Below are 23479 nucleotides of genomic sequence, written 5' to 3'. Positions count from 1 at the left end.
TGCCCCAGTACAGAAGGTGACATCAATTCGCCTTCATGTTCTTCTTTCCCAGATGGAATGCTGCCAGCTTTTGCCACTCCTGTTTTAACTACACATGCCACACCCCACACTGTGGATTTTGTAAAGCAAATCTCACACTATTTGTTTCTTCATTCACTAATACTTCAGTATATCTCTTAACAGATAAGATCACCCTTTCCTTGAGCCATTTAATTTTCATAGGTACAAAAATGTTTCTTCATGTCCTATTTTGTGAAAGCTTTTGATTATTGTGAGAGACCAGGAATAAAACAAAATGATGGTTCTAAATGCAATGTTGTAAAAATGGAGAGTTACCACAGCTGCCACAGAGTGGTGGGAACCCTTTTATATGTTGCTGGTTTGAGTGGAACCTGGTGGAGGAAAACTTTGGCACTTGATTAAAATTAAAGATGCACTTGAAGGTGGTCAGAGGCATGCACAGCATTGTTGAGAGGAGTCTGGCCTGTTCTCAACTGCAGTGGGATGGAGTTGGAGATCCCTGGGTAGAATCCCAAACCATGAAAAAAGCTGAGCGATGTGTATTGCATGCTAGCATTCAGCAGAAATGTTCCAAACTTGGCAGTATTGTAAGGGATTCAGACAAGTGTGGTAAAATGATGGTGAGAAACAAAGGAATGATAACTACAGAATTTAGAATTGTTGTTATTCTTGGACTGAAAGGGATGAGATGGGCAGGGCACATAGGATTTGAAAGGATGGAGATACAGGGTGGAGGCATTAGTTTTTACTTCCTGTATGCTAGTTGTAATTTGTACTAAATTACAGAATAAACTGCCTTGTAGTAAAATGATACTCAGTTGAGGTTAAGTGCTAGATGCTAGGAGTTGGAGAGAAACTTGGGGGATTGAAACGAGCTGAACAGGAAGAAGTGGTATCAAAATAGGGTTGTTCAGCTCTCCCTGTGCCTGTGTGTGCTCCTGCCTCTGTATGCATTTATTTATTTTGCAGAATAGTGGTTCACAAAGTCAATAAATCATTTGTTTGGAGAGGTTAGAGTAGGTGTTCCCAATCACAGTAAACATTATTCTGGATTATAAGAATAAGGTATTTTGCTAGTTTTTTTTTGTTTTTTTTTTTTTGTTTTTTAAATGTTTTATTTATTTCTAGGAGAGAGAGAGAGACAGCATGAGCAGGGAAGGGTCAGAGAGAGGGAGTGACAGACTCTGAAACAGGCTCCAGGCTCTGAGCTGGCAGTCAGCACAGAGCCCGACATGGGGCTCGAACCCACGAACCGCGAGATCATGACCTAAGCGAAAGTCGGACGCTTAACCGACTAAGCCACCCAGGCGCCCCGGTATTTTGCTAGTTTTGAAAGCGAAGAGCCAACTAGTAAGACCACTACATAATGAATCCTTACTGCCTCCTACTTTTCGGTTGTAAAATATAATTTGGAGTGTGATTAGTAAACCTTGCTCCTTCATTCCTTCCTCATTTATTTAACAAATGTATAAATTTTAACCATCTGTATGAGGTTTACAAATCCGTCAGTTTTAAGAGTACAATTTGATGAGTTCCATTATATCCATGCAGTTGGGGAACCACTACAACTGAGACACAAATAATTTCCATTGCCCCTGCAATTTTCTTTGAACCCTTTGCAGTCAACTCTTGCTCCCTACCTCCATTTCCTGTCAACCACTGATTTGCCCTCTCTCCTCTCACTTAGCAGAGTTCCTGAGCCTCCAGCCAAGTTGTTGGGTGTGTCAGTACTTGATTTATCCCTGTTGCTGAGTTGTCTGTCTATGGATGAGCCGCTGTTTTGGATTGTTGTGAACAAAGCTGCTCTGGACTTGATTATATGAGTCTTTAACACTGTTTTGATATTCCTCCTGGATGTCATGCTTGGCATTGGGTACCCAGTTAACACAATCATGGAAATGTTAGGTGTTTGAATTCCATGTTCCTTAATCACTTCATAAGATAGCTGAAAGGCCAAACTGTCCTGGCACTCTGGTAGTTTATTCTGATAGTTATTTTCTTTGCTAATACTAATAGGACATGTTTAGAAGGATATTCATATTTGTTCCCTTTCTCTCCACAGGCCTTTGGAAGAGCCTAAGGTGATCTCTGCTTTCTCTGGAAAGCAGGCTGGGAAGCATGTCGTGCACATCGCATGTGGAAGCACATACAGTGCGGCCATCACTGCCGAGGGGGAGCTGTACACCTGGGGCCGAGGGAACTACGGCCGACTAGGCCATGGTACATTTGCTCTGAGCTGGTTCGAGCATGCTGTGGGAGGTTGCCCCTTTTGAGGGACTTACAGTAACGATAGTCCTATCTCTTTGAAGGCTCCAGTGAAGACGAGGCCATCCCAATGCTGGTAGCTGGGCTCAAAGGATTGAAGGTCATTGATGTGGCATGCGGAAGCGGGGATGCTCAAACCCTGGCCGTGACGGAGAATGGTATGCACTGCTCATGCTGTCCTGGGCAGGTTCTCAGGATGAGGAGTGCCACTTCTCTAGAAGGAGAGAGCTTTGGAGTAGAGTGCACCTCATGTGGCTGTCCCTTTGTCCAACTTTAAGTGGTGTGCACCTCTGGGTCCTTGGAGAGGTCCAGAAGTTATAAGATTTTTAAGTTCCGTTGCCCAAAACTGCTAGTTAGCAGCTACATCCTTCCTACTTGGGCATTTTATTTTTTTAATAAAAAATGAGAGTTACAGTAGAATAATTGACATTATGAATTGTTTCTGATTATTATGTTTCCTAATGTCCAGCTATCTTTGATTCCCTGTGGTGAATTTTGCTTAGTCTGTGTGGATTCAGAGTATGAAGCTGCATTGTTGGCTTGTTGTTTACTTTACTTTTGTTTTTGTGTTCATTAGTGAGACTGTACTCATTTTGCTTTTTTTTTTCAGGGTATATTTATCAGGTTTGATGGTTATTTATACCGATTTTATTTGTTAATATTGTGAGGGTCTGTCCTCAGAGTTGTGGGGGGGTGTCAAAATCAGCTGAGGAACCTGTCTGCCCTCTGCCACAGCAGTTGATTGGCAGATTGAGAATTACCTTACTTCTGGGTGGGAACTTCTTTAGTGAGAGGACAAAAATAATTTCAGTCATCTTCATGTCCATGTAGGGCCCGCCCACCCCCTCCCCCCAACTCCCACTAAAGAATAGGCATAGAGTCATCTTACTTCTGCTCCTACAAGTCTTAGAGAAAAGATGGTTTCATCAGTCATCTGAAAATTCTCTTCTTCTGGCATGAATCTTTCAGTTTGACACTTGTTTTTAAGTGTCCATTGTTGAGTGATTGATAATATTTTATAAAACTCTTAACAAGTAAGTCTTTTCTTAAATAAGCCTTATTAGGGCTTGTTCTTAAATTCTTAGTGTGAAACTGCTATATAAGTAAAACCGTGTGAAGTGTTGACTAATTGCCTGGACTGGAAACTGTGCATGCTCTTTACCTCACACTATGTTTCTTTGGTGCAGGTGTCATAAAGGGAAATATCCTGCTATGTTACTGTTTTTTTGAGATGACTGGTATAGTAGAAGCCTGCTGGTCTGTGAGTCTGGTCCTGGGTGACAGGCTTACTGAAAACATTGGAGAAAGTGGGAATTGTGTGTTGGGCTGTGTGAACAACAGGCATTTTATAAGGCATATTAGTGTATGCACATCCTCTGATGTTTGTGTATGTGTTTGAACATTGCTGTGTTTCTTTCACTGACTACTACTAGTGTATCATCTACAGTTTTAGATCAGGGATTGACTGTTTTTGCAAATAGACTGATATTGGAATGCCACCTTGCTTACATATTGTCTGTGTCTGTTTCCTGTGACAGGGGAACAATTGGATAGTTGTAACAGAGACCACATTGCCCACAAAGCCTAAAAATACTTACCTTCTGAGCTTTAACAAAAAGTTTGCTGGGGCGCTTAGGTGGTTCAGCCAGTTAAGCATTCAACTCTTGATTTTGGCATAGGTCATGATTTCATGGTTCGTGGGATCAAGTCCTGCATCAAGCTCTGTGCTAGAACTGCAGAGTCTGCTTGGGATTCTCTCTGTCCCTCTCTCTATCTCTGCCCCTCCTCTGCTTTCTCCCTCTCTCTCTCAAAATAAATAAACATTAAAAATATTTTTAAAAATTTGCTGATCTTTAGATTATTTAAAATAGAATGGTGGGGTGTCTGGGTGGCTCAGTTGGTTGATCGTCTGACTCTTGATTTTGGTTCAGGTCACAATCTCATGGTTGTGAGTTCGAACTCTGCACTGAGTGTGGAGCCTGCTTAAGATTCTCATATTCTCTTTCTTTCTCTCTCTCTCTATTTCTCTCTCTCTCCCTCTCCCTTTCCCTCTCCCTCTCCCTCCCTTCCTCCTTCCTTCTCCCCTCCCACCTCTCTTCCCTGCTCATGTGCTCTCTCTAAGAAAAAAAAAAAAGGAAAAATTTAGTCACTTATGGAGTAATATAATTTCTTCTTTTACATTTCCTATCATTTCTTTTCTCCTCTACAGTTTTCACCTGCATCTAATTTAAGAGGTTTCTTTTTCAATAATTCATGTTTATTGACTTCTTGCAAATTATCAGAGTAAATATAAAACAAACACCTTTTTGCAATTTATTTTATTGCTTTATGTAATATTTAATTAGATTACACTAACAAACATTAATAGAAAGAAATGCTGTCCTGCAGTTGACTTGTGGTCAGCATGACAGGAACATTGTGCAGGCAGACTTAAGAGACAGTGGTCAGGGAGCTGTAGCTGTGTGCAATGGGCCCAGTTATGGTATTTTATGGAGGCATTGGGGCTTTTGTTCTATTTTCACTACTTGGTTGAACTGAACCCAGTCATTGAGCACAAACTACTAAGGTCAGGCCTTTATTATTCTTTTAGCTAACATAAAAACAAAAATAGTAACAAAAAACCATACCTAGTTTTCCTTTTCTGATTGCTTCTATATTAACCTGAAGTATATACTAGATTTCATTTGGTCAATAGTCACCTGATTATTGTTAACTATATATATAAGTTGTGTTGATTTATGTTATTGGATATATTGAGTATTTTCAGCCACTTAGAGGTTGCGTTAAGATGTACAGTTGTGTTTATAAATATATTTGTATTTTTTAGGTCAGGTTTGGTCTTGGGGAGATGGTGACTATGGAAAATTGGGCAGAGGTGGTAGTGATGGCTGCAAAACACCAAAGCTTATTGAAAAGCTTCAAGACTTGGATGTTGTGAAAGTCCGATGTGGAAGTCAGTTTTCTATTGCTTTGACGAAAGATGGCCAAGTTTATTCATGGGGAAAAGGTGACAACCAGAGACTAGGGCATGGAACAGAGGAACATGTTCGTTATCCCAAACTCTTGGAAGGCTTGCAAGGTAAGTGCAAAATGAAAACTTTTAAAACCCTTTGAAGCTTTTTCTTTAGTAATCTTTTAAAGTTTGTAGGTCTTTCTTTTATTTACCTTAAATATTTCATGAATTTACTAATCATTAGAAGGCTTCTACCCACATTTTTATAGGTATAGATTATAAATGGAAAATGGTTTTGTCTGTGTTTTAAAATGGTATAGAATTATTCTCACCAGATTTATTTTGAAATTCATTCAGTTTTACAAATAATGGTGAGAATAATAACAATAATAATAATAATAATAATAACAACAACAAGAATTCTGCTTGTTTGGTTTCAAGGGCATCTAGCATGCTTTCTAGATAAAATGGGAACCAAGGCGTGTTGGTGTGCTTTGTAGGTGCCTTCTGAAGTGTGGGAGAGGTTGGTGATAGGTGTAACAGGTGGGGCCTGAAGTGCTTTACTTTATCTAAGGAGTGAGCAGACTGTTTTTCTAAAGGACCAGACTATATTAGGTTTGAGTACTGTACACTGTATGTCTCAACTACTCTTTTTCTGCTTTTGTACCTGCAAACCAGCCATAGACAATATGTAAACAAATGGTCCTGTCTATGTTACAGCTTTAGTCATAGAAAGAGCCCTTGGCCTGTGTTTGACATGAGAGATGAAGTTTATTGGATTTCTGTGCTGCATCCTACTTTATGTTTTTGCTTGTCAAGAGAATTTAAAGGGAGACTTTTACATAGGACTTGCTAGTTTCTTTCCCTATAATTTTTTTAAAATTTTTTCAATGTTTTATCTAGGAGAGAGAGAGAGACAGCGTGAGCAGGGGAGGGTCAGAGAAAGAGGGAGTCACAGACTCTGAAACAGGCTCCAGGCTCTGAGCCGGCAGTCAGCACAGAGCCTGACGTGGGGCTCGAACCCACGAACCGCAAGATCATGACCTAAGCGAAAGTCGGACGCTCAACCGACTAAGCCACCCAGGCGCCCCATTTCCCTATAATTTTTCATTTAAAACATTAATACCTTGATAACAAGGTATTATGGTGTTTATTATTTTCTAAGTTTTGGAAAATAGTTGTAGGGTAATACAATTGGTTTATGTTATGGAGCTGTGTTTGAATTTCATTAGCCTTCTTGTTTATATTTTTTTCATTTAGCTAAGGAAATACACTTCCTTAGCGACATTTATTAGATACAGAGAGAGCTTACCATGAAAATATATAAATAATTTTTGGTACATTTTGGTTGTTGTCAACTTCTGATACGCTCTTAGGATAGAAATGTTCTCCTTACTCTAGTAAGGAGAATTAATTTTTGCAGCTGAATTAATTTTTATGTTGACTTTTTTTTAAAAATTTTTAAATGTTTTATTTATTTCTAGGAGAGAGAGAGACAGCACGAGCAGGGGAGGGTCAGAGAGGGTCACAGAATCTGAAGCAGGCTCCAGGCTCTGAGCTGGCAGTCAGCACAGAGCCCGACGCGGGGCTCGAACCCACGAACCACGAGATCATGACCTAAGCGAAAGTCGGACGCTTAACGGACTAGACTTACTAATAAGCAAAAATACAATACTTAGATAACATTATTTAAATAGGAAAATATTTTATATTATTTGACTCTAGAAAAAAAGAGTTTTTATCATAGAAAGCTTCCTTAATGAAGAGGGTACTTTGACATTCATCAAGATAGCCCACAATACAGGCTATAAAACACACCTTATTTAAAAGAAGCGAGATCAAACAATCTGTGCTCTCAGACTACAATGTAATTAAACTAAAAATCAAGAAAAGATAGCTGGAATATCCCCAAGTACATGGAGATAAACTTACAAGGTGCCTGAGTAGCTTAGTCAGTTAAGCGTCTAACTTTGGCCCAGGTCATAATCTCACGGCTTGTGGGTTCAAGCCCCACATTGGGCTCTCTGTTGTCAGCTCAGAGCCCACTTGGGATTTTCTCTCTCTCTCTCTCTTTCTTTCTCTCTCTCTCTCTCTCTGCCCTTCTCCTGCTTGTGCATACTCATACAATCTCTCTCAAAAATATATAAACATTAAAAAAATATTGAAAAATAAACAGTAAACTTCCAAATAACACATGGTCAAACAAAAAAGTCTCAAGATAAATTTTAAAGTATTTTGAACTAAATGAAAATGAAAACAACTTACCAAAATTTGTGGGATGCAGTGAAAGCAGTGCGTAGAAGGAGATTTATTACACTGAATGCATATAAGAAGCAAGATCTAAAGTCAGTAATCTTTGTGTTCAGGAAAGGAAACCATCAACAAAATGAAAAGGAAACCTCTAGAGTGGAGAAAATATTTGTAAATCATATATGTGATAAGGGATTAATATAAAAGCATATAAAGGACTCATATAATTTAGTAGCAACAAAACCAAACCTGTCCCAAAATCAATTTTTTGAAAGATTAGGCAGAGGATCTGAGTAGACATTTTTCCAAAGATGCCTTATAGATAGACAATAGATATATGAAGAGTTGCTCAACATCAGTAATCTTCAGGGTAAATGCAGATCAAAACCACAGTGAGATATCACCTCATACCTCTTTGAATGGCTATTATCAAAAAGATAAGAAATAACAAGTTTCGGTAAAGATGTGGACGAAAAGAAACCCTTGTGCACTGTTGATAGGGATGTAAATTGGTACTGCCATGGTGGAAAACAGTAAGGATGCTTTGCAAAAATTAAAACAAACAACTACCATGTGATCCACCTGTTTCACTTCTGGGTATTTATCTGAAGGAAATAAATTTGCAAATGCAAAAAGTTATCTGCATCATATTCACTGCAGCATTATTCACAGTAACCAAGGTATGGAAACAACCTAAGTGTCCACTGATGGATGAGTAGATAAAGAAAATGCAGTATATACGTATGACTGAATGTTATTCAGCCATTAAAATGAAGGTAATTCTTCTATTTGTGTTAATATGGATGGACCTTAAAGGCATTATGCTAATTAAATAGATCAGACAGAGAAAGACAGACACTATGAATTTTATTTATATGTAGAATCTAAAACAAAACAAAACAAAACAAAAAACCCAACAAAACCCCACAAAAAAATACCCCACCAGACTCATAGATGAGAGAATAATTAGGTGATTGCCAGCGGTGTGGGTTAGGAAGTGGGCAGAATGGGTGAAGGTGCTCAAAAAGTACAAATTTCTAGTTGTGAAATGAGTTCTGGGGATACAGTGTACAGCATTGTGACTATACCTAAGAACACTCTATTGTATATTTGAAAATTTCTAAGAGAACAGATCTTGAACGTTCTCATCCAAATCCAAAAAATGAAAGTTCTCATCACAAGAAAAAAATTTTTAATTATGTGTGGTTATGGATGTTAAAAAGAATAAGTAATCTAAGTTTCCACATTAGGGAACTAGATAAAGGAGAACAAATTTAATCCAAAATAAGAAGGAAGGAAATAATGAGAATTAGGAGAAGAAACCAATGAAAATGCAAACAGAAAATCGATAGAGAAGATCAAGGAAACCAAATGCTGGTTCTTTCAGAAGATTAATAAAATCAATACGCCTTTAATTAGGCTAAGAAAAAAAGAAACCGGACACAAATTACTAACAATCAGAAATGAAAGAGAAATCACTGCAGATCCTTTGAACATTATAAAGATGATAAAGGAATACTAAGAGCAACTCTATGCCCCCAGATTTGGTAATGTTGATGAAGTGAACCAATTCCTTAAAAGACATAATTTGCCAAAACTCATACAAGAAGAAATACACAAACTAAATTGGCCTATATCTATTAAAGAAATTGAGTCAATAATTAATAACTTGCAGAAGGCATGAGGCCCAGATAGGTTTACTGGTGAATTCTACTAAACATTTAAGGACGAAATTATACCAATTCTCTATGTCTTTCAGAGGAGAGAACCAAAGGGAATACTTCTTAACTCTCTATGAGACCAGTACTACCCTAATACCAGAGCCAGACAAAGAAAGATATTATTAAATTACAGAGCAACATATCTCATGAATATAGATGTAAAAATCCCCAATGAAATATTAACACATCAAATTCAACAATGTGTAGAAAGAATTATACTTCACCACCCCACTTGAGTTTATTCTATATATGCAAGATTGGCTAGTTCAGCATCCAAAAATCAATTCATATAATCCATCAAATCAAGAGAAGGATAAGAAAAATCACATGATCATATCAATAGATACAGAAAAAGCACTTGATAAAATTCAATACCTATTCATATTAAAAACTCTCAGTAAACTAAGAATGGAGAGAACTTAACTTGATAAAGAATATGTGTAAAAATCCTACAGCTGACATCATACTTAATGGTAAGAAACTTGAATCCTTCCCACTAAGATCAGGTACAAGGAAAATATGTCTCATCTCACCATGTCTTTTCAGAATCATGCTGGAAGTTCTAGCTAATGCAGTAAGACAACAGAAGGATAGTAAGGTATGCAGATTGAGAAGGAAGAAATAAAATTATCTTTGTTCACAGGTGACATAAAAGTCTATGTAGAGTATCTGAAAGAATCAACAAAAAAGCTGAAAGTAATAAATGATTATAGCAAAGTTGTAGGATACAAAGTTAATATAACAAAGTCTTGTTCTTCTATCAGCAAATAAGTGGAATTTGAAATAAATACATACTATCATTTACATTAGTATTAAAAAAATGAAGTAAATAGGTATAACTGTGTCACAGTAAGTACAAGACCCATATGAGGAAAACTATGAAACTAATGAATGAAATCAAAGGAGAACTAATAAATTGAGAGATATTCTTTATTCATGGATAGGAAGACTGAATATTGTCAGTTCTCCCCAGTTTGATCTATAGATTTAATACAATCTCAATCAAAATCTCAGCAAGTTTTTGTATTGGTATTGACAGACTAAGTTTTATGTGGAGAGGCAACAGACCTAGAATAGCTAACACAGTATTAAAGGACAAGAACAGGTTGGAAGACTGACACTATGCAGCTTCAAAACTCAATATATAGCTACAGTAATCAAGACAGTATGACATTGATTACAGTATAGACTAATTGATCATTGGAACAAAATAGCTCACAAATAGACCCACATAAATATAGTTAATTATCTTTGAGAAGGGACCAAGGCTATACAATGAAGCAAAAGTAGCTTTTTCAACAAATGGTGTTCGAAGAATTAAACATTCACACATGGGAGGCTGTACATGGGGTGGGGAGTATATGGGAAATCTCTGCATTTTTCCTCAATTTTGCTGTGATCCTAAAATGTTCTAAAAATAGAAAATCTTAATGAGGAAAAAAGAATATACTTTGCGTGATTATATCTTGGGACAGGAGAATATGATTTAATGATTAATTAAAAATACACTTCTCTTGGGGTGCCTGGTGGCTCAGTTGGTTAAGTGTCCAACTTTGGCTCAGGTCGTGATCTCATGGCTCATGAGTTTGAGCCCTCCGTCGGGCTCTGTGCTGACAGCTCAGAGGCTGGAAACTGCTTCAGATTCTCTGTCTCCCTCTCTCTCTGCCTCTGTCTCTGTCACTCAAACATAAATATTAAAAAAACACACTTCTCTCTTTCTTATGAAAACCTCAATATGGAGGAAAAAAAGTAACAGCTCTGGGGTGCCTGGGTGGCTCAGTCCACTGAGTGTCCAGCTATGGCTCAGGTAATGATCATGCAGTATGTGGATTTGAGCCCTGTGTTGGGCTCTGTGCTGATAGCTCAGAGCCTAGAGCCTTCTTTGGATTCTGAGTCTCCCTCTCTCTGTCCCTCCCCCTGCTCGGGACTGTCTCACTCAAAAATAAATAAACATTAAAATATATATATATATATGTATATATATAACATTTAATAACATACATGAAGCAGATGAATTAGAAGTGACATTAAACACCTCCTGACCAGAATGATCTACAACAGAAGTCAGGTGTGAAGTTGAATTGTATCACTCTTTCCTCCTAGGGAAGAAGGTAATTGATGTGGCTGCAGGCTCCACCCACTGCCTGGCTCTGACTGAGGACAGTGAGGTCCATAGCTGGGGCAGCAATGACCAGTGCCAGCACTTTGACACCTTGCGTGTGACCAAACCAGAACCTGCTGCGCTGCCAGGACTGGATACCAAACACATAGTTGGAATTGCCTGTGGACCTGCTCAGGTATTGAGTAGATGGTTTGGTTAGATATTTTGTAGAATTTTGGTTTCCCATCCCTCATTGCTAACAAGTAGAAATACCACTGACTTGTGTGTATTGTTCTTATATCCTGTAGTTGTACTAAACTCAATTCTAGGAGCTTCATGTCAATTCCCTGGAGTTTTCTTCAGAAACAATTGTGTTGTCTACATAGACACAGTTTTATTCTTCTTTTCTCATATTTCTTTCCCTTGCCTTATTATACTGGCCAGGTCTTCCAGTATGATGTTGAAGAGTGGTGAGAGGGCACATCCTTGTTCCCGATTGTAGTGGGAAAGCATTCTTTCACTATTAGCTAGGATGTTAGCTGTAGGACTTTTTTTTTTTTTTTTTTTTTAGTAGATGCCTTATTGTCAGATTAAGGGAATTTCCTTTAACTCCTGCTTTTTTGAAAGTGTTTCTTAATACTGAGTAGATGCTGAATTTTGTCAGATGCCTTTTTTCTTCTCAAATGATAGGATCATGTAGTTTTCCTTCTTTAGTCTGTTTATATGGTAGACTACGTTAATAGATTTTCAAATATAAACCAAACCTTGCATTTCTGAGATAAACCCCACTTGGTTATAGTGTATTATTATTTCTTATATATTGCTTTATTTGATTTGCTAGTGGATTGTTGAAGATTTTTCTGCTGATGGTCATCAGAGATAATTGGTTTGTGGTTTTATACTGTGTGTGTGTCTTTTTATCCGGGTAAAACTGGCCTCATAAAAAGTGTTGGAAAGTGTTCCTTTCTCTGCTGTCTTCTAGAAGGGATTGTGTATAGTTAGTGTTATTTCTTCTTTCATTTTTTTTTTTGTGAATCCATCTGAGCCAGATTTCTTTCTCAAAAGATTTTTATGTAAAAATTGTTTCTTTAATAGATACAGAATTAGAGTGTTTCTTCTTGAGCAGGTTTACTTGATTTGTGGCACTCAAGGAGTTGTTCCATTTCATCTAAGTTGTCTGAATTTTGTGTATAAAGATTTTCTTAGTATTTTATTAACCTTTTGAAGTCTTTGGGGTCTATAGTAATAGATTCTCTTTGATTACAGATATTAGTAATTTGTGTGTGTGGTTTTTTGGTCAGTTTTGCCTAGATGTTTACCCATTTTATCGATCTTTTTAACAAACTTTTAGTTTCAAAATGGTTCCCCCCCTTTTTTGCTTTCAATTTCTTTGGTTTCTTCTCTATATTTTCCCCCCTTCAGCTTGCTTTGGGTTCATTCTTTTCTATTTTTAGTTTCTTCAAGACAAAGCTTAGGTTAATTTTAGGCTTTTCTTCTTTTGTAATAGTTAGGCACTTGATGCTATAAATTTCCCTTTAAGTAGTGTGAATTTTGTACTTACACATTTTGATGTATTTTCCTTTTGTTCAGTTCAAAATACTCTCTTAATTTCTCTTGAGAATTGCTCTAACTTATGTATTATTGTGTCATTTAAATTCAGAGTATTTGGAGATTTTACCGTTTTCATTCTCTTATTGATTTCTAATTTAATTTTATTGTGGTTAGAGAACAAACTATATGATTTAAATTTCTCTGAGTTAAGATTTATTCTCAGAATATATTCTCTTAAATGAATGGTGTGTGTGTGTGTGTGTGTGTGTGTGCGCGCGCGCGCTTAAAAAGAGTTATGTATTTTGTTGTTCATGTATTTTGCTGTTGTTGGGTGAAATGTTCTATAAATGTCCATTAAATCTAGTTCATTGATGGTATTATTCAGTTCTACATCCTTGCTGATATTCTATCTGCTTGTTCTAGGAGAGTAGTGTTGATATTTCCAAGTATAATTATGGATTTCTCCATTTCTTTCGGCTCTATCAGTTTTATTTCTTTAAATATCACTGCTTTTGGTCATTAAAAAAATTGTGGTTGACTATACAGTGACATTAATTATATTTATGAAATTGTGTAACCATAATTGTTATCCATCTCCAGACCTTTGTCATCATCTTAAACAAAACTTCTGTACCCATTAAACATTACTCTCCTTTTCTCTTCCCTTTGGCCTCTGGTAACCCCAAATTTACTTTCTGTTTCTATTACTTTCTGAATTTGCCTATTCAAGATACCTCATAAAAGTTTAATCGTAGGATATTTGATCTTTTGTGTCTGGCTTGTTTCACTTAGCATAAGTTTCTTTTTTTTTATTAAAAAAGTTTTTTTAAAGCATAAGGTTTTTAGGTTTGATCCATGTTGTAGCATTTTTCAGGATATTATTCCTTTTAAAGGCTTAATAATAATCCATTATATGTATATCCAACATTTAGTCCATTCTTTTCTCCTTCGATGGACCCATGGGTTTTTTGTACCTTTGGCTGTTGTGAATAGTGCTACTAAGACTGTTAGTGTAAAAGTATCTGTGTGGGTCCCTGCTTTCAGTTTTGTTTATTTGTTTGTTTGTTTCTGAGTATATATCTAGGAGTAGAATTGCTGGATCATACGGTAATTACGAGGAATTTGAGGAACTGTCAAGCTGTTTTCCATAGCAATTGCACAATTTTTACATTCCCACCAGATATGCACAAGGGTTTCAGTTTTTGCATATTTTTGCCAACACTGGTTATTTTCTGGTTTTCTTTCTTTGATTGTTTGACGCCATCTTGGTGTGTATGAAGTGGTATCACTGTGGTTTTGATTTGCACTTCCCTAATAGAAATGATGTTGAGCATTTTTTTTATGTGAGTTTGACCATTTGTATATCTTCTTTAGGGAAATATCTATTAACTCCTTTACCCCTTTTTGAATTTTTTCTTTTTTTGAGTTGTAGGAGTTCTTGATGTATTGTGGATATTAATCCCTTATTAGGTATATGATTTACAGCTCTTTTTCCCCATTCTGTGCTTGTCTTTTCATTCTGTTGATAGTGTTTTTTGATGCACACAAGTCTTTAATTTTGAGTAAGTCCAGTTTGTCTATTTTTTCTTATGATGCCTATGCTTTCAGTGTTATATATATCCAAGAAATCCATTGTTATGTAGATTTCACACAGTGTTTTCTTCTAATAGTTTTATAGTTTTAGCTTTTATTTTATGTTTTAGTCTTTGATCCACTCTGAGTTAATTTTTGTATATGGTATAAGGTAATGATCCAATTTGATTGCTTTGTAATTTTCCCAGCACCATTTGTAGAAAAGATTGTTCTTTCCCCATTGAATGGTCTTGGCACTTATCAAAAATCATTTTACTGTGTAGGCAACAGCTTATTTCTGTACTTTCCATTCTGTTTCATTGGTTTTTATACCAGTATTTCATTGGTACTTTATGCCAGGACCATACTGTTGTGATTACTGTAGCTTTGTAGTGTAGTAAGCTTTGAATTAGGAATTTTGAGTTTCCAGTTTTGTTCTCTCTTTCAAGATTACTTGTTTATTTGGGGTCACTTGAGATTCCATATATTTTAGGATGGATCTGTCGTTCTTGTTTTATAGATTTTGAAGCTTTTTATAAAACATGTATACACATTTAGGTTTGCTTTGTCATCTTGATGGATTGACCAAGGGCATTATGCAGTATGCCCCCTTTATCCTTATTTTTCTTTGCTCTGAAGTCTGTTTGTCTGATTTTAATGTAAAGTTTTTATTAAGTTTATTTTGAGAGAGCACGCATGTGAGTAGGGGAAGGGCAGAGAGAGCATGGGAGAGAGAGTATTTTATGCAGGCTCCATGCCTAGTGCGGAACCCAATGCGGAGCTCGATCCCATGAACTTTGAGTTCATGACCTGAACTGAAATCAAGAGTCAGACTAAGTGTTAACTACTTACTGAGCCACCCAACAACAGCTCCTCACTTTTTATTCAAGTAGTGTTTTCATACTGTAACTTTTCCATTATTTTAAAATTGAAAAAATTTTTTTAAATATTTTATTTATTTCTGAGAGAGAGAGAGAGAGACAGCATGAGCAGGGGAGGGTCAGAGAAAAAAGGAGACCCAGAATCTGAAACATGTTCCAGGCCCTGAGCTGGCTGTCAGCACAGAGGCTGACGTGGGGCTTGAACCCACGAACCACGGGATCATGACCTGAGCTGAAGTTGGACGCTTAACAGACTGAGCCACTCATTTGCCCTGAAAAAAAATTTTTTTAATTGAAATAAGATTCGTCAGAATTTGCCAATACCATGGGTCTTGTTTACTGAGGTTATATAAGAAGTCTATATTCTAGTTCCGTTTCCTTTCCATATGAAGTTTAGAATAGTCTTGTCTATATCAGCAAAAATATCTTGCTTGGACTTTAATAGCAATTGTGTTAAACCCGTTATCAGTTTTTGGAGAATTGGCAGTTTTGCTATATTTAGTCTTCCAAACAATGAAAGTGGTGTGTCTAGACGTTTATGTACATTTTCTTTGATTTGATAAATGTATCAGCATTTTCAGTATCTAAGTCTTCGACATGTTTTGTTAGGTTTACATCTTTTACTTTTAACCTGCATGTATCATTATGTATATAGTGAGTTTCATGGGTACTGTGTATAGGTGCAGTTTTTAAAAAAACATTCTTGAGTCAATCTGTCTTTTAACTAGTATATTTAGATCATTTACATTCACTCTAATTTTTGACATACATAGATTTGGGTCTTCCATTTTCTTGTTGGCTTTTGTCTGTTCTATTATTCCTCTGTAGTGCTTTTCCTACCTTTTTTGGAGTATATGAACATTTTTTAGGATTCCATTTAACTTTATTTATTTTGAATTTGACTTTATTTCTTTACATAGTTTCTTTTTAGTGGCTGCTGTAGGTTTCACCATAAAGATACTTAACTCTTTGCAGTCTACTTAGAATCAAAATGTAGCCATTTTTAATGGCTTGGAATGCAGAAACCTGTTGTTTAATTTTCAAATGCTTAGAGAGTTTTCTAGTTATTTACATCTAGTTATACTTTTTGACTTATAGTTTCTGTTGGTTTCTTTTTTTAATCTTTTTATTTTAAAAAAATTTTAACATTTTATTTCTGAGAGAGAGAGAGAGCGAGCGAGCACGCACATGAGCAAGGAAGGGTCAGAGAGAAAAGGAGATACAGAATCTGAAGCAGGCTCCAGCTAGCTGTCAGCACAGAGCTGATGTGGGGCTCGAATCCATGAACTATGAGCCAAAGTCAGATGCTTAACCCACTGAGCCACCCAGGCGCCCCCTGTTGTTGGTTTCTAAGAAGCTAAATTTTATTATGCTCAGAGAATATATTCTGTGATTTCAATTCTTTTATATAGTTAAGAAATATTTTCTATTTAATATTCTAAATTTGACTGTTTTCCATTGTGGTTGAGTATTCTAGTAAGTGTCAGTTTGAACTAGTTCATTGATGATTTTATTCATTTCTTTTAAAGGTTTACTGATTTTCTCTTCTATGTTATTAGGCAAGTAGTTTTGCTGTCTTCAACTATATGTTTGGATTTATTTATTCTTTCGTTTCTGTCAGTTTTTACTGCCATGTTTTGTGGCTCTGTTGTTACGTGCATATCATTCAACATTGTTCTGTCTTCTTGTGAATTGACCTTTTTATCATTATATAATGTCTCTGGTTAGCCCAGGTAATTTCCATCCTCTGAGGTTTGCTTTGTCTGATATTGATATAGCCATTTTCTATTCCTTTACTTAGCCCTTTTTTAATCGTTATATTTGAGGTAGATATCTTGTTGATACCATATAGTTAGATTTTGATTTTCTTTGTTTTTTCTTTAAATTATAGTTTATTGTCAAGTTGGTTTTCAAATAACACCCAGTGCTCATCCCAAAAAATGCCCTCCTCAATGCCTATCACCCCTTTTCCCCTCTCCCCCACCCGCATCAACCTCAGTTTGTTCTCAGTGTTTATGAGTCTCTTATGGTTTGCTTCCCTCCCTCTCCTTAACTATTTTTCCACCTTCCCCTCCCCAATGGTCCTCTGTTAAGTTTCTCCTGTTCCACATATGAGTGAAAACATATGATATCTGTCTTTCTCTGCCTGACTTATTTCTCTTAGGATAACACCTTCAAGTGCCATCCACATTGCTACAAATGGCCTCATTTCATTCTTTGGCAATGCCATGAGTGCCCATCCCCCACTCACATGCGTACTCTCTCAAAATAAACTTAATAAAAATTTTATATTTATATCATACTAATTCCATTGTCTATATAAACCACATTTTCTTGATCCATTCGTCACTTGATGGACATTTAGGATCTTTACATGATTGGCTACGGTTGAAACTGCTGCTGTGATCATTGGGGTACATATGCCCCTATGCATTAGCACTCCTGTATCCCTTGGATAAATTCCTAGCACTGCTATTGCTGGGTCATAAGGGAGTTTTGTTGCTAATTTTTTGAGGAACTTCCACACTTTTCAAGAGGGGCTGCACCAGTTTACATTCCCGCCAACAGTGTAAGAGGTTGCCCGTTTCTCCACATCCTCGTCAGCATCTATAGTCTCCTGATTTGTTCATCTTAGCCACTCTGACTGGCGTGAGGTGGTATCTCAGTATGGTTTTGATGTGTATTTCCTTGATGATGAGTGACGCTGAGCATTGTTTCATGTGTCTGTTGGCCATCTGGATGTCCTCTTTGGAGAAGTGTCTGTTCATGTCTTCTGCCCATGTCTTCACTGGATTATTTGTTTTTCGCGTGTGGAGTTTGGTGAGTTCTTTATAGATTTTGGATAATAGCCCTTTATCTGAGATGTCATTTGCAACTATCTTTTCCCATTCCATCGATTGCCTGTTAGTTTTATCGATTATTTCCTTTGCCATGCAGAAGCTTTTAATCTTTATGAGGTCCCAATAATTCATTTTTGCTTTTGATTCTCTTGCCTTTGGAGATGTGTCAAGTAAGAAATTGGTGCGGCTGAGATCAAGGAGATTGTTTCCTGCTTTCTCCTCTAGTGTTTAATGGTTTCCTGTCTCACATTCAGGTCCTTTATCTATTTTGAGTTTACTTATGTGTATGGTGTAAGAAAGTGATCTAGTTTCATTCTTTTGCATGTTACTGTCCAGTTCTCCCAGCACCATCTGTTAAAAAGGCTGTCTGTTTTCCATTGGATACTCTTTCCTGCTTTGTCAAAATTAATTGGCCATACATTTGTGGGTCCAATTCTGGGTTTTCTATTCTATTCCATTGGACTGTGTGTCTGTTTTTGTGCCAATACCTTACTGTCTCGATGATGACAGCTTTGTAGTAGAGGCTGAAGTCTGGGATTGTGATGCCTCCCATTTTGGTTTTCTTCTTCAAGATTACTTTGGCTATTCGGGGTCTTTTGTGGTTCCATACAAATTTTAGGATGGTTTGTACTAGCTTTGAGAAAAATGCTGGTGCAATTTTGATAGGGATTGCATTAAATGAATACATTGCTTTGGGTAGTGTAGACATTTTAACAATATTTCTTCTGATCCATGAGCATGGAATGTTTTCCATTTCTTTGTGTCTTCTTCAATTTCCTTCATAAGTTTTCTATAGTTTTCAGCATACAGATCTTTTACATCTTTGGTTAGATTTATTCCTAGGTATTTTATGGTTTTTTGTGCAATTGTGAATGGGATCAATTTCTTGATTTCTCTTTCTGTTGCTTCATTATTGGTGTATAAAAATGCAACCGATTTCTGTATGTTGATTTTGTACCCTGCAACGTTGCTGAATTCTTGGATCAGTTCTGGTAGGCTTCTTGTGGAGTCTTGCGGGTTTCCCATGTAGAGTATCATGTCGTCTGCGAAAAGTGAAAGTTTGACTTCTTCTTTGCCAATTCTGATGCCTTTGATTTCCTTTTGTTGTCTGATTGCTGCAGATAGGACTTCCTGCACTACAGCACAATAGTGGTGAGAGTGGACATGCCTGTCGTGTTCCTGATCTCAGGGAGAAAGCTCTCAGTTTTTCCCCATTGAGGTTGATGTTAGCTGTGGGCTGTCATAAGTGGGTTTTATGATGTTTACGTAAGTTCCTTCTATCCCGACTTTCTCGAGGGTTTTTATTAAGAAAGGATGCTGTATTTTGTCAAATGCATCTATCGACAAGATCATATGGTTCTTATCTTTTCCTTTGTTAATGTGATGTATCACATGGATTGATTTGCAAATATTGAACCAGGCTTGCAACCCAAGAATGAAACCCACTTGATCATGGTGGACAATTCTTTTTATATGCTGTTGAATTCAATTTGCTAGTATCTTGTTGAGGATTTTTGCATCCATATTCATCAAGGATATTGGCCTGTAGTTCTCTTTTTTTGCTGGGTCTCTGTCTGGCTTGGGAATCAAAGTGATGCTGGCTTCGTAGAATGAGTCCAGAAGTTTTCCTTCCATTTCTTTTTTTCGGAGTAACTTGAGAAGAATGGGTATTAACTCTGATTTAAATGTCTGGTAGAATTCCCCAGGGAAGGCTTTTGACCCAGGGCTCTTACTTGTTGGGAGATTTTTGGTATCTGATTTAGTTTCTCCACTAGTTATGGGTCTGTTCAGATTTTCTATCTTTTCCCATGTGAATTTTGGTAATGAGTGTGTGTTTAGGAATTTGTCTATTTCTTCTAAGTTGTCCAGTTTGTTGGCATAAAATTTTTTATAATGTACCTTGATGATTGCTTGTATTTTTGAGGGATTGGTTGTAATAATTCCTTTTTCATTCATGATTCTGTCTAGAGGCTTGTCAATTTTGTTTATTTTTTCAACAAACCAACTCTTGGTTTCATTGATCTATTCAACTGTTTTTTGGGATTCTATGTTTATTTCTGACCTGATTTTTATTATTTCTTTTCTTCTGCTAGGTTGGGGTGCTCTTGTTGCTCTCATTCTAGTTCCTTTAGGTGCACTGTTAGATTTTGTATTTGCGCTTTTTCTAGTTTCTTGAAATAGGCCTGGAGTGCAATGTACTTTCCTCTTAAGACTGCCTTTGCGCATCCCATAGAGTTTGCATAGCTGTATTTTCATTTTCATTTGTTTCCATATATTTTTAAATTTCTTCTCTAATTGCCTGATTGGCCCATTCATTTTTTTTTTTTTGAAAGTTAAATTTTTATTTTATTTATTTATTTATTACAAATAGTTTATTGTAAAGTTGGTTTCCATATAACACCCAGTGCTCATCGCCACAAGTGCCCTCCTCCATGCCCATCTCTTCCCTTACCCTCACAACCATCAGTACTGTTTGTTCTTAGCATTCAAGAGTCTCTCATGGTTTGCCTCTCTCCCCCTACCCCACTATCTTCCCCCTTCTTCTCCCTCATGGTCCTCCGTTAACTTCCTCCTCATCCTCCTATATGTGCAAACATATGGTATTTGTCCTTCTCTGCCTGACTTATTTCGCTAAGCATAACACCGTCAAGGTCCATCCATGTTGCTACACATGGCCAGATTTCATTCTTTCTCATTGCCATGTAGTATTCCATTATATAGATAAACCACATCTTCTTGATCCATTCATCCGTTGATGGACACTTAGGCTCTTTCCATGTTGTGGCTATTGTTGAGAGTGCTGCTATGAACATTGGGGTACATGTGCCCCTATACATCAGCACTCCTGTATCCCTTAGGTAAATTCCTAGCAGTGCTATTGCTGTGGCCCATTCATTCTTTAGTAGAGTGTTCTTTAACTTCCCTGTTTTTGGAGGTTTTCCAGACTTTTTCCTGTGATTGATTTCAAGTTTCATAGCATTTTGATCTGAAAGTGTGCATGGTATGATCTCGATTCTTTTATATTTATTGAGGGCTGCTTTATGACCCAGTATGTGATCTATCTTGGAGAATGTGCCATGCACACTTGAGAAGAAAGTGAATTCCCTGGCCTCAGGATGTAGAGTTCTAAATATTTCTGTCAGATCCATCTGGTCCGATGTGTCATTCAAGTCTATTGTTTCTTTAGTGATTTTTGTCTAATTGATCTCTCCATTGCTGTAAGTGGAGTATTAAAGTCCCCTGCTATTAGTACATTCTTATCCATAAGATTGATTCCATTTGTAATTAATTGTTTCATGTATTTAGGTACTCCCATATATGGTGCATAGATATTTATAATTGTTAGCTCTTCCTGGTGGATAGACCCTATAATTATTATATAATGCCCTTCTTTATCTTTTGTTAATGCTTTTACTTTAAAGTCCAGTTTGTCGAATATAGGTATGGCTACTCTAACTTTCTTTTGACTTCCAGCAGCATGATACATATTTTTCCATCCCCTTGCTTTTTTTTTTTTAATTAAAAAAATTTTTTTTATTCCATCCCCTCACTTTTTATCTGAAGGTGTCTTCAGGTCTAAAATGAGCCGTTTGTAGACAGCAAATAGATGGGTCTTGTTTTTTTATTCATTCTGATACCCTGTGTCTTTTGATTGGGGCATTTAGTCCATTTACATTCAGTGTTATTTTTGAAAAATATGGTTTTAGAGTCATTGTGTTATCTGTACATTTCATGCTTGTAGTGGTGTCTCTGGTACTTTGTGTTCCTTGCAACAATTCCCTCACAGAGTCTCCCTTAGGATCTCTTATAGGGCTGATTTAGTAGTCATGAATTCCTTCAGTTTTTGTTTGTTGGGGAAAACCTTTATCTCTCCTATTCTGAATGACAGGCTTGCTGAAAAAAGGATTCTTGGCTGCATATTTTTTATGGTTATCACATCGAATATTTTCTGCCATTCCTTCCTGGCCTGCCATCCCCTGGCCAAGGTTTTTCTCTTCTCCAGGTACAGATTTACACTTCCCCATCCGCTCTTTCTCTTCCCTTTGTCTCTGTGCAGAAGGGGCTCCCTCCCCTCTCTGCACCTCTGTGTTCTGGCCTGTTTTTATCTCCCCCAGTTTGCACTCATGCTATGAGGCCATCTTCCTAGTAGACTCCGACTCCTTTCCTTCCAGACTCTTGGGGTTGAGAGTCCTTTGGCGTCAGCCCTTCTTTGTTTGAGAAATGTTGTCGGGAAGTACAGAGTCTCCTGTTTCTCTACCATCTTCCCTCAAAGATTTTGTTTTTTATACCTCCTGAGAATTTCTACTTTTTGTTAATATGTTTAGACCATTTAAATTTAATGCAAATATTTATAAGTTAGATTTACTTCTACCATTGTTTTTGTTTGCTCTCCTTTTTTATTCCTTTATCTTTTCGTGACTTATTTTGGGTTATTTGAATAATTTTTAGTACTCCATTTTAACTTACTGAGTTGTCTCTTTGTGTATTTTTTTTAGTGGTTGCTCTAGAGATTAAATATACTTAATCTTTCATTGTTTACAGTTATTTGTAACTGTTCAAGTGGATTATGATCTTTACTGTTACCTATTAGTGTGCATTAATAATTTTGAGAGTAAAGAGATTTTAACCTTTTTATCTTTTTATTTGTGGCACAATGAAATTGGGTCCTAAAATGAGAGAGAAGATTGGAAGCTGATAGTGTGTGAGCTAGACAGCTATGAAAGTGCATTTATATTGGGGACAATTAGAGGTACAAATAAGTAATAATTTAAGGCATCTTCATAATTTGTAATGGTGAATCTCTTCTGTGAATCAGTCCAAGAGCTGAATGTGTGAATTCACTTTAGGTTCTTTTGTTTCTTCAATAGAGTTTTGCTTGGTCATCTTGTTCTGAGTGGTCCATTGGCCTCCGTGTCCCTTTTGTAGTAGACATCTGCTCAATGACTTTTGAGCAGCTGGACCTCCTACTACGGCAGGTGAGTGAGGGAATGGACGGCACTGCTGACTGGCCCCCACCTCAAGAGAAAGAGTGCATGGCTGTGGCAACACTGAATCTTCTACGACTTCAGGTATTAATGAGTTCCTTTCCTCTCCTTCCCTTTGTGTCTTAGGTATTTGTAATAATATTTATGTGTATTGAAGGGTATGAATTTCAGCTTGTTAATTGAACTGCTAATGAAAACTATAAAGTATTTAAAGTATTTAGGTTCAATTATTTAGATTATGATATGCAATATGTATGGGGCTTAAAAAAATGAGTCTAGTTATATTTATTCTGGAAGTCAGTCTTGACATTCAGGGTGAAAGTATATATGGATTATTTT

At 36.8% G+C, this 23479-nt stretch overlaps 1 protein-coding gene across 4 annotated transcripts in view; it reads left to right on the top strand.

The window, feature by feature from the left end:
• HERC2 (HECT and RLD domain containing E3 ubiquitin protein ligase 2) overlaps nucleotides 1–23479 on the top strand; it is a 273851-nt gene that overhangs the window by 72302 nt on the left and 178070 nt on the right. For all 4 annotated transcript variants that reach the window (XM_077774615.1, XM_077774617.1, XM_077774614.1 and 1 more), the window contains exons 13-17: nucleotides 2084–2241; nucleotides 2331–2444; nucleotides 5114–5365; nucleotides 11314–11507; nucleotides 23024–23224. In XM_077774615.1, coding sequence (XP_077630741.1) covers nucleotides 2084–2241; nucleotides 2331–2444; nucleotides 5114–5365; nucleotides 11314–11507; nucleotides 23024–23224 — 919 coding nt within the window. The remainder of the gene's footprint in view (nucleotides 1–2083; nucleotides 2242–2330; nucleotides 2445–5113; nucleotides 5366–11313; nucleotides 11508–23023; nucleotides 23225–23479) is intronic.

This window comes from Crocuta crocuta, unplaced genomic scaffold (assembly GCF_008692635.1).
Source record: "Crocuta crocuta isolate KB4526 unplaced genomic scaffold, BGI_CrCroc_1.0 scaffold469, whole genome shotgun sequence".
Taxonomy (NCBI): Eukaryota; Metazoa; Chordata; class Mammalia; order Carnivora; family Hyaenidae; genus Crocuta; species Crocuta crocuta.
The sequence above is the reverse complement of the archived record's forward strand: the minus strand, read 5'-3'. Positions and strand labels throughout refer to the sequence as shown.